The sequence below is a fragment of the Esox lucius genome, chromosome 18, assembly GCF_011004845.1.
Source record: "Esox lucius isolate fEsoLuc1 chromosome 18, fEsoLuc1.pri, whole genome shotgun sequence".
In the NCBI taxonomy this organism is placed as follows: domain Eukaryota; kingdom Metazoa; phylum Chordata; class Actinopteri; order Esociformes; family Esocidae; genus Esox; species Esox lucius.
In genome coordinates, this window is record NC_047586.1 from 12,995,322 (window position 1) to 13,013,945 (window position 18,624).

The 18,624-nt window shown below is 40.8% G+C and overlaps 3 protein-coding genes and 1 long non-coding RNA gene across 6 annotated transcripts in view; 2 read left to right on the forward strand and 2 right to left on the reverse strand.

Moving 5' to 3' along the window:
• Positions 1-238: 238 nt before the first annotated feature.
• On the reverse strand, positions 239-7,381 carry LOC109616877. Of its 2 annotated transcripts, XR_002198162.2 has the most exons (6): positions 7,293-7,381; positions 6,696-6,848; positions 5,053-5,139; positions 4,865-4,963; positions 4,038-4,268; positions 239-2,541 (listed from the first exon to the last, which is right to left on the reverse strand). It is a non-coding gene; the product is annotated as an uncharacterized LOC109616877 (long non-coding RNA). The 2 variants fall into 2 exon arrangements; XR_002198161.2 differs by having other exon boundaries at positions 4,865-5,139.
• Positions 7,365-12,443, forward strand: slc25a27 (solute carrier family 25 member 27). Of its 2 annotated transcripts, XM_010882648.5 has the most exons (11): positions 7,365-7,465; positions 7,782-7,947; positions 8,142-8,333; positions 8,424-8,505; positions 8,737-8,859; positions 9,003-9,115; positions 9,215-9,299; positions 10,155-10,247; positions 10,611-10,713; positions 10,805-10,878; positions 12,336-12,443. In XM_010882648.5, exons 2-10 carry the CDS (start codon positions 7,857-7,859, stop codon positions 10,874-10,876), a joined length of 954 nt encoding a protein of 317 aa, XP_010880950.1. In that variant the 5' UTR covers positions 7,365-7,465; positions 7,782-7,856; the 3' UTR covers positions 10,877-10,878; positions 12,336-12,443. The 2 variants fall into 2 exon arrangements, with proteins under 2 accessions (XP_010880950.1, XP_034143774.1); XM_034287883.1 differs by lacking the exon at positions 7,365-7,465 and having other exon boundaries at positions 7,627-7,947.
• ptrhd1 (peptidyl-tRNA hydrolase domain containing 1) lies at positions 10,885-12,969 on the forward strand. Its single transcript, XM_029114654.2, has 2 exons — positions 10,885-11,818; positions 12,336-12,969. Exons 1-2 carry the CDS (start codon positions 11,609-11,611, stop codon positions 12,504-12,506), a joined length of 381 nt encoding a protein of 126 aa, XP_028970487.1. The 5' UTR covers positions 10,885-11,608; the 3' UTR covers positions 12,507-12,969.
• The window catches only part of ncoa1 (nuclear receptor coactivator 1), a 53,549-nt gene continuing 47,892 nt past the window's right edge, over positions 12,968-18,624 (reverse strand). Inside the window, exon 21 of the mRNA XM_020056185.3 lies at positions 12,968-18,500. Coding sequence (XP_019911744.2) covers positions 18,333-18,500 — 168 coding nt within the window. The 3' untranslated portion in view covers positions 12,968-18,332. The remainder of the gene's footprint in view (positions 18,501-18,624) is intronic.

Below are 18,624 nucleotides of genomic sequence, written 5' to 3' on the forward strand. Positions count from 1 at the left end.
TAGGTGCCCAGCTCTAGTTTTAAAAGTACTATAATTATAAGTGCAACATATAATTGGGTGAGAAAGTTTGTACACAATTTAGAAATATGAAAATACTGAATACAATAAGTAATTCAAATATTGAGCTATATTGTTAAAAATATTTTTTATCAAACCCAATTTTAACAACATATTTATTTATTTAATAATAATAAAAAAAGAAAGAGGTGAAAGACAATCTCACCTCCCTCCCCGACAACAAGCCGTCTCATCCACACTGTAATTCCTTTAAAATACAGTGAATAAAAAAACAACAGGACAGAGCTTTTGTAAATACCTTGCTGAAAGTAGCTCCGTTGACAAAACCACCCTCACCTCATTTTTTTCGTCAGGGGTTTTGGAGAAATGTTGAGCACAGCACACTGGTGTGGCAGGGCAGGGCAGGGCAGGGTAGCTCTATTGGTGTCTGCACTTAACTGTGCTGGAGGTGTCAGCGTGCTGGGTCCCTACTAAATGGAGACTGCTCAGGGAAGTATAGGCATGAAGAGTAGGTAGGCACACCACAGTATTTCACTTCAGATACCTGTATTGGCATACTAATTTGTCTTTTTTTATTACACACATTTAGAAACAGGCACCCAAAAGCACAGATTTAGGCAATGGGTCCATGAGAGAAAAACACTGCCTCGGACACAGACAAACAGACACTACAGGTAACCAGATAGGACCCAGTCTTCCTTTTGATCAGTCACTCACTAAGAGGCAATATCTTTGTTAGCACTCCAGCAGGTTATCGGACACAATGGAGTCGCCTTTCCCTGCTAGCCCAGAGCTGTCCCAATGAAAAAAGAGGAAATGAAAGGTCTAGGGACCAGTGCTCTTACTTGATTCCAATGACATTTAACATTCACAGCTGAAATGGCGCAATGCTCCAACTAGATAGTGAGAAGGATAGAAGGAAAAGAGAAAGTGAGAGAGAAACAAACAACAGTTTAGAAGAAAGGGAGATAAATTAAGAATGGAGCAGCAGAGAGGACTAAGGGAAAAAGGTTGGGGAAAAAGAAGTAAAGCCAAAGATCCGTGGCTTCACGGGGTGTCTGCCATGCTGGTCTTTATCAGACTACCAAGACTGCTTAAGCATCAAATTATACTGTCAAGGAAGAGGAAAATATTGGGCGTGTCATGCACTCTCCACAGAGTTATTTCCACAGCTCTCGCTTTCTTTCTGCCACTGCACCCTGCCTTAGTGTTTATTTCAATGCCCTCCTGTGTGAATTATCTCCTGAGATGCAGGCATGCTAGCTTCAACACCACAGCAAGTCTCAGTGGCGAGTTAGAAGTTGGCTGCTGATTGCTCAGCTTATACCTTTTCTGTCCGCAGAGGCAGATATTCAAGGCCAAACATGACATTTTGCTTTCAGCATGTCAAAATAAACACATGAAACACATTGGTCTCTGACCCCGTATTTGTGTGTGTGTGTCCTAGGGAAAGGGTTCGCAGGTCAGTCCCACTCCCCAGCACGCCTGTGTCTTTGATCCTCTTGTGCAAGCTGGGAACGTCCCTCCGTGCCCTGATCTTTCCCCACTAACGTCACGCTGCCCCTGGTCACTGTCCTCTGGGTATACTGCCGTTGTCCCAGCTAGCACCCCAGGGGAACAGAGGGGTTGACATTCAGGGCCAACAACACAACACGGCCACAGACATGATACAAGCCGAGAGCCAGACATCTCTCCAGAGACACTCATACACAGCAGGCATATTCGGGACCCGCTAAGCAATAGCAATAGTAGCCAAATGGTATACAGATAGCCAGCCTGTGCTGCTCGTGGTAGCGCCCATTTATTGAGGAAAAGGTATGAATTATGTGGCAATGACTAAATATCCTGCAGAAAGCTTGAACCATTTTGGTTAATGAGATTAAAAACAATTGAACAGTTTCACTGAAAATGTATAATGTTTTGCAAAGTTTCCACTGAACTTCTCCAACTTTCCCCCTGACTGTCTTGTAAAATTGACACAACGTTGTCAGGCGTCTGACTGCAGTGCGTTTAGTCCCAGCGGTTCCTGTGCCGACGGTTGCCTCTAACAGCCCAGAGGGATGACATTTAAAAGCAGAGAGCCAGAGGGATACATAAGGTTTTGACATGATTTCCATTTGAGACGTCGTCTTAACAAACATGCTGTAAATCCCTATTTTACTGGTGAACAAAAAAGGCCTGGAGCAGGCCGCAATAAACAACCACCAAATCAAACATTCAAGAAACATTCAATCGAATGTCTTAGCAGTCCACAGTAAATTCCAACTTTATGACAATCAGTAAACCAGTATTCTTAATAGACTGGGTTTTATTAAATGTACAAGCTGAATAAGAAGTCAAGAGACAGTGCTTTAGGGAACATATATTAGCGGGATGGTAGTAGCTACATTAGTGTGTATTCTGAAGAAACAACTATAATGTCTGTTTTTCTAACCTTCCCGGGCACTGGTTTCGTCCTCCTCCAAATGCCACAAACCCTTCCAAAAAGACATTCTTTACTAAATCCGCCTTCTCCCATCGTTCCTGTGGGAAGAAAGGAGAGATTTTATTTTTTGGAATAAACATCAGCTTTATTTTTATCCTTGCGAAGGGCTTCAGGCAAAACTATACTATTTTAAATCTCATGAACAAGGAAATGTTGATTGCTTTGAATGTTTTCATTTTACATTGACAGCGGCAAATGCATTTCAACCTGTCATTATATACCATCTGAGTGATTCTCTGCTGCACTTAAAGACTGAACGTTGCGCTCAAAATTACAACCGGACACCATTTGTAAAGAGCAGTGTATACACCATTAGAAAGAAAGGCCACTCGTTCTAAACTGGGGTGATTTGTCATACCATAACATTATGATCCACGAACCATTAAATGCCACAAAACATAACCTATTATGTTCTCAGTCCACCCTATTCATAAAATAAACCACCATTATTGAAAACAATGAATGGGATTGACTTCCTGGAACCTTTAATCATTTCAGAAGATTCCCTCTTGTGGTATTGAATATGCCTCATGACCCAGCTCCTTTACATATTATGCCAAGTCAGACAAACAAAAATGAAGTGCTAACCTACAGAAAATGTCAAGTGGTCAAATGCTGTATGCGCTCCGGTCTTCAAGCCCTCACTGACGCTGGAGAAACAGCATCATTTAATCATTCTCAAATGCTTTCGCAGTCAGAAAGTCCATTTACACTGCAGCAGCGTGGGCGTGTGGTGTGTGAAATATTTAGTGTGTTTTAAGAGAGAACAGTGAGGGAGAGACAGTCAGCGACCCTGGAATGCACTCCTGTGGAACACAAGTGCACTTCCACTGTCTGCAGATAGGGGCAGAGGAGAGCCTGGCGGTTCGAGCACCTGACCAGTCACTGAAAGACTGCTGGATCGAACCCCTGAGGCGGGATTGTGAAAAAGTGTTGCTGTTTCCTTTAGCTAGACAGTTAACCCCAATTGCTCTTAATCAACCCTAATTGCTCCAGTAAGTCGCACTGGATAAGAGCGTGCTGAATGACTATGTGTACAGGGAGGCTAAAAAACATGGAGATTCACTACAAAGGTTGTAGTCTTCACTTTGAAGAATTTATGGAAAGCAAGAGCACATGCCAATTAGCCTCAGGTCAGCTCTGTGGTGGCAAAATGAGATACTTGCAGACCAAACGAATGGAACGACGGCAGGCAGGCTGTAAGGAGGGTAACGGCAGTGATAAATGTCATGTTCCCCCCACCGCTGAGTGGGTCATTCATTTTACATTAGAACTCTGTCGGAGGCCTGGCTCTCACGGGAGGCTAATAAAATAGAGGCCAGACATAGATACAGACATGAAACATGCAGGAGACACAGCAATAACTCCAGAGTGAAGGGTTTGCCCTAAAACATCCAACCTTTGTCCGAAAACATCTACCTTCGCATATTTTTACAACATCCCTACCACTTTTAAAGCCTTGGGAGTATCCCATTCATCGACAGGTACGTGTTACATGTCATTGAAGGTAGACATTGACTGGACCCGTTCTTACAGGTTTGAACTCCTCCGGTTTCCGATGGGCCCAGTATGGAGACAACAATAACAGGTCCCCTGAAGGAAGGACGCAGTTCTGGAAGAGATACATGCACACTCAGGCAAGAGTTCCACGTGCCGCCTGTTTCTTCAGGGGTCGGAACCACTCCGAGCGTGAGTGTCCCAGGGCATGGAGCTGGATGGCCTCCATGACGCACCCCCTGTGAGGTCAGCGTCGTCCTCCTGGTGTCTGGCAGGGACCCAGAGTTCATAGACACACAGTGAGACATGAACATCGAGTACAACAAGCGCACACAAATGAAATCAGCCACGACCTGTCTCTGTATCCACTGAGGCTTTGATAAGAGACAAGAGTCTACCGCTGAGCTTATAAAAACAACCTGGGCACTTCTATTAGGCAGCACGGAGCAGGTTGGATTATACTGTACATCTGAGCAAACAGGATTACATGGGATTTCATGCAAGTATAATTGAAAGTCTCAAATAGGTTGATTATTGAAAATTCACCTAATTATGGTGACATTAATCAAGTCTCTTCTCAGATTACTGATACCACTCAGCCCAATCATTTAAATTCCCCAGAAACCGGACCATCTCCAGTCAGGTTTTTTATACACCGCTGACACCTACTGGAGGTTGAACGAAATGGACTGAGACTGAGATGGAGTGCGATGAACTCCCTCATCCTTGATCTGAATTTAAAAAAGAAAAACTCTAGCTCAGTCAGAGTAATCATCACATTCTTGGTCATCACCCTGACTGAGGCCCTTCTCCCCTGTCTAAAAACCTGTAAAAACCTCTTTGTAGAAAGAATAGAAAGGCTACCTAATCATCCCCCGCTTCTGTTTGGCTCCTCCATCCACCTCTCTCCTCCCTGTAACTATTCCAGAGGTTGTTGCTGAAAATGAGAATGTGTTCTCTTCCCTGGGAAAATATCAAGAAATAAAACAACAACGCTAGACTATGCTAATGGGGCCCGTCACTGGGAGTCTCCCAGAGATACTGTACTTCACCTTGGCGTTTGAATGTTGTGTTGATCTGCTCCATGGCTGTCTGGTATTGGTGGGACTGGACAAGAAGGCAACAGCCCCAAGGGTAACCTAAACAAAGACATGTTTTACATCAAATCTCCAATCAATTCAGGTTAAATAGCTACAGTATCTGATTTCAAACTTAGAGGTGACATAACGTACCAGTCAAATGTTGAGACACACTTACTCATTCAAGGGTGTTTCTTTGTTTTTACTATGTTCCACATTGTAGAATAACATTGAAGACCTCAAAACAACGAAATAACACATGTGGAATCCTAGACCAGTGTAAATATACAATATATTGTGCAGTGACACTACAATGTGTGTTCTCCTCCGCTCCATTCAGCTGGCCGACTGTGAAGACAGTGACATCACTAGACTAACCAATAAGGGTAGCTAGAAGCCATTTTCAAAGCCCTCATCGAAGGTGGCAAAGTTCTTGAACCGCTCCATTGTATAGGGACCGGCCTGGAGAGGTTGCTCATTACAGCAGGGTACATAACGGCCCAGTCAAACATGAGAGGATAGACAATCCCATTACTACTGCAGAGGATACTGGTCAGTCTGTCCCAGGGACTTCAGATAGAGGTGTTCAGGGATAATATTGGAAAAAGAAAAGTCACCATGGGACTCCAGAAATTCGGTAAAACCAAATGACTCCAGAGCTTTGTCTATGATGACCATCACCCAGACAGGCATCTTTGAAAGTTTTTGTGCTGAGTAATAACACCTAACTGGCCATGGTGTTAAATATAGAGTTCATCAGATGTAAGAAGTGCCTCATTTTTCAAATTCTCCTCACATTTCACTATTCTTTGTTCCTGTCCATCAGTTCAAACATTCTAGTTAAGGTGGTTCTTCCACTGACGGTAATTACACCAGTGACTCAGTCAATCAAAAAAAAATAGCTCCTGACATCTGAACAAAGGGGTTGGCAAATGATTGGCCACATACCATATTACCCATCAAATAAGGATAAAGTAGAACTAAACATAGAGTCACATGCCAGAGGTGTATCACCTTTATGAGAACAACCTCTGTAAACAGACATCCTAATGACAGTTAACCTACTGTACTACTAATAATGTAATAATGACAGTTAACCTACTGTACTACTAATAATGTAATAATGATAGTTAATCTATTGTAATACTAAAAATGCAGTAATGACAGTCATTGTAATATTAATCATAATTATGCTACTGAACTTTCCGTAAACTGTAAAAAGGGTGGGTTTGAATATCTTAAAATTGGTATTTGGACCTATGTGACCATCAAACAAAACATGATTGTATTATCACATTTGTATGAATTCGAATATTACTTATGTATTAATATCAGTGATTTAGTGTTATACAATGATGGTAATTGATCAATTATGATCTCCAGTAAGACAAACGACCTAAAAAAAAGTACCAATAATATTTAACACATTGATGTTTGCATTCTAAAGACAGCCTACAGGGATGAAGGACAATGGGAAGTTGATTATATTTAGGTTTAATTATGATATGTTTATTAGCCTAATAGGGTAAACTTACTAAACTATACATTGAGTGAATACATTTTTTTTTGTAGTTCATTTTTAAAAATGATATTAGTAATGCTTTAGTGTAGTTGACCTGATCAGCTGATTGAGTCCCACAGAACCCAGGTCCCCACAGCATCTCCAGGTGGTTGTTGAACACCTCCCACAGGTCATGGGGTCACCTTGCCCTTTATCAGAGTGTTGCATGCTGGGTGTAACTTATGGAAACTTTCCTTCCAGGTGGGAGCTACAGAGAGATATGTTGTTATGTTAAACAGTCATATATGTTATGCCAGTCTGTGTTACAGCATGCCAGGCATCTCCAGTGACCTACTGCTAACCTGTGGAGTTACCCATTGATAGTGACCAATTGATAACCCTTAAAATCTGAGAGAACTAGATAATTATGAATGTGATGGCTGATGTAGATAGTAAACTGAGTAGGGAAATTATGCAGAAAGAGCTAGAAAGTGCTAGATAACTGTAAAAATAGTTGAACTCTAGGCCAGGACTATATAAAATCACATACATCAGACAAGATCTTGCTGACTCAAACATATATATAAACTCATATTTGGCATTCAGAAAAATGTAATATTAGGTCATATATGGTCCAATACATTATTATGTTTTTCACATGAATAATAAATGAAGAATATAGCATCTAGTCAAAACATCGGATCCATGTTACCTTTTCTCTGGCGATAGAGATAAAAGAGATATCCCATTCGCAGCGGGGGAATTTGGGTTTAGCAAGGTAAGCGTTTAAGCGAAACAGCATGTCACCGCAGAGGTTTCAACCCAGAAACGCAGCATCTCGACACGTCCGGAAACGCTTCGATTTGAGCTGAAAACTATCAATGCGTGAGTCTCCAACTGACACCTTGCACACATTTGTTGAACATAACTTTATATAAGTGCCATTGATTTTGACTTTACATGCGCAGTTTGGCGCAACACGACAGCCTCGGCGACAATTATTTGAATTGCGCAAGCGCCTCTGACTAAGCTCGCAAACGTCGACCCCGCGTAGACATTTATATTCGAGAAGAACGTTCTGCCTATCTTAATACTAAATTATATTTGATGTCACCTTTGCTCGTGTCGCTTTTTAAAAGGTGCACATGGTAGTGTGCGGCATGAACCAGAAGAACTAATGATCATTTGTTCTTATGTGTAGGCATCTAATATTTCGTAAAGGAAGTAGAAAAGTATTAATCGAAACCTGAAGCTTAACTTGCATAATGACTTGAAAATGGAACAGCAGGAGCAGTCATGGGTCCAGCAGTGGCCTCGGGTTACCAAGTTCATCTTGTCCGCATGTGCAGCTACTGTTGCTGAAATGGGTAGGCCTATACATGCTCTCCAATATTTTACAGCTTTAATAGATTAACCTTCCCTACTGTCAATACCATTTTAATGTACATATATCATATCTACAATATAATTACCATACAGTATATTGTGAATATATTGCATTACACAGAAAAAAATAATAATCACTGTGATAAACTCAAATGTATTAAAATCTTGATTCTAGTGACATTCCCCCTGGACCTGACCAAGACCAGGCTCCAGATCCAGGGTGAAGCAGCCATAAAACAACATGGCCCTGGTGGTGGCCCCCAGATGGCCTACCGGGGTATGATGGGCACCGCCCTGGGAATTGTACGCGAGGAGGGTCCGCTTAAACTGTGGCAGGGGGCCACACCAGCAGTGTACAGACATATAGGTAGCTTACACCAGACTGTCTCACTACTGCCTTATGGTTTGTTGACAGACTAGTTACCTAGATCATCTTCCATGTTTTTCCATCTGCTAGTGTACTCAGGGGTGCGGATGGTGACCTATGAGCAGTTCCGAGATGTCCTTGGTAGGTCTGAAGATGATACTTTCCCCCTCTGGTGAGAGAAGATTCCTCCTCTATTCTATAAACACAGTGAATTTAAAGTCTAACGCACAACAACAGGATACGGAAATATTCGTCTGGATGTGCCTGTGTTTTACCTAGTGCAGGCATCCACAGTAGCCATAAGCCAAATTTGTCAGGAGTCGACTGAACTAGGCTCAGACCTACACCCGTCTATTGGTGTCTATCCAGCCAGGCCAAAGTGTCCTTTCTTTCTCCCCCACAGGAAAGCAGCGATCGGAGGCATGCTGGCTGGGGCGGTGGGCCAGTTCATGGCCAGTCCCACCGACCTGGTCAAGGTTCAGATGCAGATGGAGGGAAGACGCAGACTGGAGGGCAAGCCACCTCGGTGAGATAAGTGTTTCAGAGTGTTTAAGCCTTCCTCCAACCCTAAAGGGTATGTTGTTATGCTTCTTAACTCAGATCTAACATTTAGTAAGTATTATTGAGGTCTTTTTTTTTTTGTGACTTATCTTGCCTCTTTTGTGACAGGGTGCATGGAGTTTACCAAGCTGTCCTGAAGATTATCTCCGAGGGGGGAATCAGAGGCCTGTGGGCAGGGTGGGTCCCCAATGTACAGAGGGCTGCCCTAGTTAATCTAGGAGGTATGACTGCTATTTCTGTCTGGTACCGTACCTTTATTGTTGAGCAAAAATGTACTGTTGTTTTTTTATAGATTTAATTGCTCTTAATTGTATTATTAGATCTCACAACTTATGACACTGTCAAGCACATTCTACTGAGAAATACATCACTACAAGACAACAGCCTTTGCCATGGATTAGCAAGGTAAAAGTACAGTGGATTTTATAAATATTCACCGGACCCTAAGGCCATTTCCACATTTTTGTAGTGTTAAAATGTAGAATAAAAAACAATTTAATGAGAATTTTCCATCACATCTCTACACACAATATTACATAATGTCAATGTTTTTTTTTTAATGAACTACAAATAAAAAAATCTTAATTAGATAATTATATTTCTAACTACACACATAGATAAGCTGAGAAAAGTCTCAGATTAAATCCTTTTTCTGTAAGGCCCCAGAGCATAGCAGAGATCATATCCCAAAAAACACACCATGTAAAACAATGAGCTTTCAAAAAGGTTACAGGAGAAAGTTCTGTAAAAAATACCTCTCAGGGTTAGACTATAGAAAGTATCTCAATCATGTCAGAACAGCGGTCTAGGCCACTGCCTGCGCCACACATAAGCTGCAGGGTGGGTTTGGATCTGTCCAAATGCTTTTTCAGCATAAACTCTCTTTGCAATCTGTACACCTTTCGTCAAATAAACCACAATACATAAAATATGTATAAAAACATCAAACTTTTAACATTTTTTGAAAGGATATTGCACAAGCACGACTCTGCCTAGAGCAGGCCCTAGCCAGAAACTAAGCAATGGGCAAGGATTTTACAGTGGTCAGAGAAGCCAACAAGAGGCCAATATGTTACTCTGAACTAAAGAGTTCCAGAGCCAGGATAGGAGGACCTGTCCACATGTCAACTATAACAACAGTCCGTAGTTGGTGAACACTTATGCAATCCACTGTAAAGCCCATAGAGATGTGTTGATAACTCAAAGTCTGTTACTAATTACCTCCGATAATGTATTTTAAAAGCTCTGCTATCCCTCCAGCACATGTTCTGGTCTGGTTGCTGCTACCATGGGAACACCAGCGGATGTTATCAAAACCAGAATAATGAACCAGCCCAGAGATATGAATGGCAGGTTAGTCAGCCAGTCTGAGAACATTCTTCTTTCCTAATACATATATAATTATAATAATAATTTGTAGTGCTCATTCCCCATAGTCAGAGCTTTGACATTTATGTATTTGGGGGTTCAGTTCAATCTTTTCTATTAGTGTACCAAGTCCCAGCTTGTACAGTATATAGAAAATCTCAAAATTATACAGGTAAGATGACCGTTGAAAGATCAATAAACTAAATGAAGGTACAGTGCCTATAGAAAGTCTTGAACATTTTCCAAATTTTGTCATGTGAGAAACTTTTTATATTATTTTATATTCACATATTTCCCAATAAGTACTTACAGTAGGCTAATTAATAGGCCACCTTCATCTTTCCACAGGGGTGTGTTGTACACATCTTCCATTGATTGCTTGATCCAATCTGTAAAGGGGGAAGGGTTCATATCCCTGTACAAAGGCTTTCTCCCCACTTGGATGAGAATGGTACATAAACTCTGACTTTTTATAACATGACCTTTGACCTTGACAATTTCCAATACTTTCATACTGCCCTCGTTATTTCTTTGGTTTACAGGCGCCCTGGTCTATGACGTTTTGGCTGTCGTTTGAACAAATACGGAAGACAATGGGCATCAGCTCATTCTAAAGGTGGACTGTCAGATCAACTAATGAAGGACTACTCCCAGTCATAAATCTATTTTTTTTGTTAAGGTGCTGCATTTTGTGCCACAGAAACATGTACATGACAGGTGAAACCACACCATGGTAGTGATCATTTTTGGTTACCTTTTGCGGAGACCAGTCAGTTAACTTATGATACAAAGTGTACTCTGCTGGCTTGTGGCTAAATAGTAACAGGTTTACAAACTGCCAATGGTCAAAACTTATAACCGAAAGTTGACATATCTGAAGTCATTAAATGGCTGGACACTTGTGAAACAAATAGCAGCTTTATATCTATCCTTGTGTAGTCCTGTATGACTCCTAATCTATTGTGCATTTCCTATCTAGTTAATACATTTCTCAGATACCATTTATCGACATGGTCTGTGACAAAATCTGGTACTAAGGCCAATTACCTATAGACTAATGCACCGAAGAAATCACAGTATAACCTGTCTTTGGGCTTACAATAAAAATAGGGATATATTTTTATTGTCAAAATCTATGGGCTCCACTTACCTGCTCATGAGACAGGCAAATCACTCAAACCACTGTGATATTCTGAAAGATTATTTGACTTGACCACGTGAGGTGCTGAGTGTTTTGTTAACCACAAGGGGGCATACAAGTACCTTTCTGGAAGATAAACAAACCGTAATTTGCAGAAAACAGCAATACCCTTTTAGCTGTCTCTGTCCAACATTGACGACTGAAGATGGCGGCGTCAGGAAGCACAGCTCCCCGTCGCCTCGTTCAATATGTTGTGGTCCGGTCCGACCTGGTCCATACTTTGTCCTGGCCATTGGGGGCGGTTATTACACAAGCCTGCCATGCTGCTACCGCCGCCATTCATTTGAACTACGACGACCCAGACACTCAGGAATACTTGGCAGAGTTGGACAGCATGCACAAAGTGGTGCTTCAGGTAGCTGGGACTAGGTTACTGTTATCTTGGAAGTTAAATAAATATAACATTTCAAATATTGACCCAAATCGATTTGGCTGTCCTTTGCGCAGTGCCCAACAGGCAGCGGCCAGGAAGTTATTAACTCCGCCTTTTTCTTTATTTTAAAGCTAATCTTAGCCATGCTGTTAACATTTTGCGTACCTCTGACCGAAAAGGATGAACATGTACATTTTAGTTTTTTACGATAAGATTTAGTTTGACTAACTGAAATCCGATTTGTTTTTACTAGTAAATCTAACGTTAGTGGTCAGTTCTTTTATAGTTCAATTATTGGCATGTGGTGAAAACAAGCTTCCTAATAACTTTACCCATGCAATGCGGTTGAATTTCAAGATTTATTGCATAGCCTGTAAATACAAAATCAGTGCTGTACATGTCGGACTGTAAAGATTATAGGGTATGAAAGTTATGCTGTGGTATCCTATGGAATGGTTTATAAAATCAGATCATATTCTCATCCCTTTGTGTTGGTCAGGCTCCGGACCAGGCCTCCCTCTCCAGCCTGTCTGAGACACTGAAGGAGAAAGGGGTGGCTCACAAGCTCTGGATTGAACAGCCAGAGAATGTCCCCACCTGCCTGGCACTAAAGCCTTACCCAAAAGACTCTGTTCATCCGTTGCTGCGCAAGTTTAAACTGTTCAAATGACTCAGAGGGAACCTTTGATGGAGCGTGTATGGTGTATAGAGTCTGGACCACAGCCTCACAACTGTTAACGTTTTATTTTTAGTTGGACTGTGCAACTTAGTAACACTGAACGGGGAAGAATTGCTCATGGCCGTTGTCCAGATCAACATGAGTTTTCACCTCTCAGATACAGCATGCCTCTGTGTCCTACAGTAACATGGATGAACATTGTGTGGTCCAATAAAATGGTCTCAATTACATGAATTTCCTCTAGCTACTGATGGATGGAGTCTGTTCAACAAGACATTCTAGATGCAACAAAACACAATCAGCTCATTTCTCTTGTATTATTAACTAGATCAAAATACACAATTCACTCCTAATTAAATATTCTTAATTACAATGAACTAGTTAATTACAATGTACAAAAAATGTCATACTGAAAGAACACAGTTTAGTAATAAAAAAAGACAGAATCAACAAACATTTTAAATGGTGCTTTTATTGCAATGTGTTGCATTCTCACATTCATGGATGTTATAAATTTGTTAGTCAAAGCATCATTTCCTTCAAGGTCAGCATCTTCACCTTGGAAAAGCAACAGAGGGACTGAACGCACAAGGTGTGTTGTGTGTGTGTATGTGTAGAAGTGTGTAAACTCTGAACTAATCCCAGTCTGAGCAGCCACATACTTCCAAGAAATGGACAGAAAAATAAGACTGTTTCAGTAGATGCAAATACAGTTTGTTTTTCAGCCTACAGGGACCCCTGTAGGTACTGGACCCAGCCTGAGACTGATTGTCTATGACGTCCTAAGAAAATGTAGGATTATTCCCAGGTATTCCACCAGGAAACAGAAATAAAAGCATGCATAATTCTCTCAGATACTTCATTCATATTATCCCACACAGCTGCTCCAATTCCTCTCTAAAAACAAGTTTACAGAAGTATAATAAACAAAACTGGACAAAATTAGTAAAATGTATAATATATATATTTATATTTATTTATATTAATTTTACAGGGGAAAAAGTGGAACCTTGTTTCAATGAGAGATCATTGCCCTTAGAAGTGGTGAGATAAGCTTTCTAGACTTCTCCAACCACAACCACCTTCAGTCTCCATAAGGCAGCTCTTAACAATACTTGACAAACTTAGCATCAGCAGACAGTTGCGCCAATACTCTGAACAGTTAAGAGGTAATACATATATATATATATGGTAGAGTGCGCTACTCTCAGTGATCTAAGGATGTTATTTTTCTATTAGGCAGTATGGGGCAAATTACGGGTCACGTTGCAGTAAACTTAGTTGGGCCATTACTGATCAGCAGGTTTTTCAATGACTAAGTTTAGAAGGAAGAGGCAGAGCATAGCACAGCGATGCTAGGTAGCTGAGAGCAGAGTTAAGGAATGTTTTGAACAGTTAAAGCTGCAGCAGGACAGGATGTATGACTGTTAGCGTGTTAGCGGGTGGTTGGCGGGAGAGGGGAGGTGGTTCACCTGAAGAAGATAAGCATAGTTTAGATTGAGGATCTGTGGCAGAGGAGAGGATCAAATGTTAAACTCTATTGTTTAGCTGTTGATAATGTCCACTTCTTGTCATCGTATTGATGGGCTATAGATCCAAGTTCTTAATGAACCTGAGAAACTACTAGGATTACTAAAAGAAAAGTAAAATTATTATTTTACTCTTTATTACATTCAGGGGATGTCTTTTTTTCTTCATGGCAATTATGAAATAGTAATCTGATTTGAACATGTGTAGTATTCAAGATGGCCTGGTTCCTTTTAATAGTTCTGATATAAAGTGCAAAACTAGATTGTATTTCTTGCAATTTCCTGGAATATTTAGATATTTAGTAAAAAAGTCATGTAAAATACACCAAACTTGTTTTTATAAAGGTAAAGATAAGAAAATCCTCATTAACAACATCAAACAGCAAGGAGCCGTCCTCTATGCAGAAAATATATACAAGAGGCACCTGAAATTTGGTATAAAGTATTCAGCTAAAGACATTTCTGTTTTTAGAATAACCTTAATCTCTGAGATTCAGTTGACAGATCAGACGACTATCAAGAATGCTAGTTGAAGTAAAAAAACTAAAATGTAAGTTCATGAGTTTCTTCTCTTCAATTAACTAATGACTGAAAATACCTTGATTAAATCATTTACTCAGATTCTATAGTGTGGTTTTGAATATCTAAATTGTGAAAGAAATGCCTTTTCATTAAGGTGCATAGCTAGCGGTTGTAACGTTCACTCCTCCTGTAAACAGTGACAGTGCTTTAGGCCCTACAAGCCTGGTTATGTCTTTGCTATGGAAAAAGAGAGAAATGTTTAACTCATACGTCTGAAAATGTAAAATAATAAAAGTTGCATGAAATAAATATAGCGGATAGGTCACTTGTCAGTATCGGTGTTAAAAAAGCATTGTAAAACATGCAAAGCACAAACTTCCAGAATTGAGTAGTATGGTGAAGGAGGAGCTTGTATGAATGTATTAGACTACTGTATTTCCATTTAGAACAAACGCTAAATTTTTTTTCTTGTCCGATTGCATGAGCCTTGTGTGTGATATGAATGAAACATCTTGAAGCTTTGGTCATAACTTCTCAAAATGCAAAAACTACACCAGGCAATCAATAAAAGCTTACTAAACTACCAAAACAATGCTTCTCAGAATCCAAGGTTCCACTTTCTCAGATCTGTTTAAACCTTTTGACAACAGAGAAATTAAATAATATGGCCTTTTTTAAATTAACCCATACAAAAGCCAGTCCACGCTGCTTCTCTCTCAGTAAAATCACATTCAGCAGTCGCTAAACCATTCTCTCGCATAAAAAGCAATCTGACCAACACCCACAGGAAAACTTGCAGGTATCTAAAAAGAAGAAGAAATCAAATCAGGACATATTCAGATTCCATCTTAAACACCAGATATACAGTATTAATCACATACATATGTATGTCAGACAGTCATATACATGAAAATGAAAAATAAAAAAATAAAATGGAAGTGAGTAGTTAATACCACAAACTTGGAGCACTACATTTTGTTGATTCTGAACAAATACATATTCACATTGTCTGTTATATACATGTTAACATGTTGGAAAAAAAACAAACAAAAAAAAATATTTTTAAATATTTACCTTGTACCTGTACTGAATGGACTGTCTTGGCCACTGAGCGGCTCTTGCATAAAATAATGGTTCTCAATGAGCACTGTCTAATGTAGTTTTGTATTTGGCATATTATATTTCAAATGATAGACAGGTAATATTAACAGATTGGATTAACTTCTCCATTTGATGAAATGTTAGTTCTAATACCACTATCTATACAAGCCTGCCTGTTCCTCAATGAGGACTTGAGGCTTGAGAGTGTGTAAAGACGTCCATCAAACGAAGAAATGATCCTTCGTAACACTTCTTTGAGTGTGAAACCATTAGCTGGTACCCAATATAATACAAATGTACTGTATACTGAAAACAAAAGTAATCCTTCCACATACATTCTGTTCATTTTGTGTGTGTTGTAATGTGTATATTTATTTACATAAACCAAACAGTGGCTCAGGAACAGATTCAACCTTAATGTTTATATTACATGTTAGTCATTTAGCAGACACTCTCATCCAAAGAGACTTAGTTAGTTCGGTCATCTTTCGATCGATCGGTAAGTACTAACTAATTACACACACCCCTTTGAAAGAAAACAAAAACAGAAGAAATGAAAACAAAAACGGATAATATATTAATCATACATATATTGTTTTGAATTATATGCATTAAGGTCAAAAGTAAAGCAAAATGTTAAGTTGTCTTAAAATACACAGGAACAATTGGTTTTGTGAAACAAAGGTCTTCACAAACGACGCTTTTCTGTAAATACCTCCGAATAGAAACTGATGCCAGCTCTGCTTGTTAACTGGAATCCACAACACACAAAGTGATGCCACATTCAGCACGAGTCTGAGTCGCAGGGTGAGGACACCTGAGCCACTGTTTGGATACAAAGCACACGCACACAGACGCCATTGAAACTGTACACAAAGTGATTCACAAATCATAGAACATTGTAGGAGTGAGGCCTTGGTAGAGGCCTCAGGAGGAGGATGGGAGATCACGCATGCTATTTTAACTGATCCTCCCTAACCCTCCTGGGTAATCAGCTGTGCTCGGTAATGTTGCACACTTTGTGAAATATCTTGTATACACAGTGAGACATCTAGTTGGGCCGAACCAGTTATCCTTTAGAAAGCCTTCTGTTATTCAAAAATACACATACCTGGGATCAAGCCGGGGGAAACCAAATCTTTCTGTACTTCGCCGTTGTTTCTTCATTTTACGGTTTATTGCTTGTTAATAGGTTCTCGTGTACCCCCATAAAAGCGTGGTGTTTGTTGGCAGCACATTCTATGTGAATGAATGTGTATAGTCAATATGGACAGAGGTCAGGGCTGATAGACAGTGTCTGACTGGGCAACAGTAGTCACATGAGCAGTCAATAAGAGCTGTAGTGCGCGGCCAGTGGAGTGACATGGCATCCTCGCGGGCAGAGTTGGTGGGGAGAGAGAGAACGGTGTTTCCAAGACAAACACCCCGTTACACTTTTATCAGTTCTTGGTAAGGACATTCTACAGTATAAAGTTACAACCAATTAATGTCATTGCGTAATGTTAATAAACCACTCTTGTTTGTTTGGAGTTTAATTTAAGGGATGCCACATTCAGTGGGATGCCACAAGAGCAGAGCTAGCCACTTCTAAATCAATTGTTCAAATTCTTATGCTTTCTTTTTTCACATTACAGAAAACACAGACATTTTCCCCGCCTCAACAACATTTAGCAGTGTTACATTTTAATGATGCTAAACATCACCTTTAAAAAAATTATAATAACCGACATATTACTCGCAAATAAAAAATTATAAAAAACCTGCATTGAATCACAATGTATAGTTTGAGCTCAAAATGACAGTTGCTTTTGAAAGGAAAGTAGAAAGTGTGAACTCATCCCAATCTTTGTCCGTCTATGCTGCACAATACTACCCCACCTGCACCGTTCCACATGACAAACAACACTGATAGGACAAGGAGAACCCAATGTGGCTCATATTCACAGCGGCAGGGGAGACAAAAGTGTGGGACAGACAGTTTAACAGTCTGGTAGTTTGAAAATGTCCTCCCAGGAAAGACAGTGTTGGCAACTGAGCAGAGCAGTCTCCTATCCCATCCTGGCCATGATGCTTGTTGTCCTGGCGACGCAGACGACAAGAACAGAGACAAACAGAAACAAAAAAACGAGAGCTGGGAACTTTCTCCCATCAGGCATTGCAGTGGAGAGAGCAAGTCAGTGACAGATCCAGCTGAAACTGAGCTTCCCACTGCAGAAGTTAAAAACCGAACATTCCCAAAAGTTGTCCCTGCGACATCGTCTGACCAACCCTACAATAAGGGCCAAAGGCGACTGATTAACCACCCAAAGCTGAGCTCAGCTGTACGCTGCTCCTGCTCCCAAAACGCACTGCTGCAACGGGCCAATGAGGAACCAGGCTTTGTTTTGATGAGCACAACTACTTGGCAAATCAGGAGCCTGATTCCATTCTCAGAACAGGAAGCAGACTGTGTTGAAAGTAGGTAACCAGGATCACTGCTGCTTTCCGGTTTAATACAAGACCAGAAACACTCTGGGAACACGCTGGTTCCTGGGCTTCAACCCCCACATCCCCACCCCCCCCCGGACCCTCTGAACCAGTCCAACAGGTAGCTGTCTAAAACCAAAGGTGAGAAAGAGAAGAGGTTGGTGGTCTGTGGAGCATCTTTCCCCGGGTTGAGTTGGAGTCACTCTGTAAGGAGCTGCTGGAGAAGGCTCTTCTGCTGGGACTGGGTGCTCTGAGGCCCCGGGGTGCCCTTCTGTGGGACCATGGACCCCGACTGGTTTAGGTAAGAGTCGCTGCCCACCAGGTTCACCGTACACTGGACATCGGCAAACACTTGAACCTGCTGGACCTTATGAGGAAAGGAGGAAGAGAGAAGGCCATCAGTGAAGGAAAGGGGGGATAGAATAAAAGGAACTGAAAGTTGTAGGATGGGAGACCTGGCTTGCCACAATCGTTTGTGACAGCTGAGGAGG

Bases quoted from the DNA above. Each gene is read 5' to 3' on its own strand.
- slc25a27 (XM_010882648.5), top strand. From the start codon at position 7,857: ATGGAACAGCAGGAGCAGTCATGGGTCCAGCAGTGGCCTCGGGTTACC. The intron at 8,334-8,423 runs GTAGCTTACACC...TCCATCTGCTAG, and splicing joins AGCAGTGTACAGACATATAG to TGTACTCAGGGGTGCGGATG. The intron at 9,300-10,154 runs GTAAAAGTACAG...CTATCCCTCCAG, and splicing joins CTTTGCCATGGATTAGCAAG to CACATGTTCTGGTCTGGTTG.
- ptrhd1 (XM_029114654.2), top strand. From the start codon at position 11,609: ATGGCGGCGTCAGGAAGCACAGCTCCCCGTCGCCTCGTTCAATATGTT. The intron at 11,819-12,335 runs GTAGCTGGGACT...TGTGTTGGTCAG, and splicing joins TGCACAAAGTGGTGCTTCAG to GCTCCGGACCAGGCCTCCCT.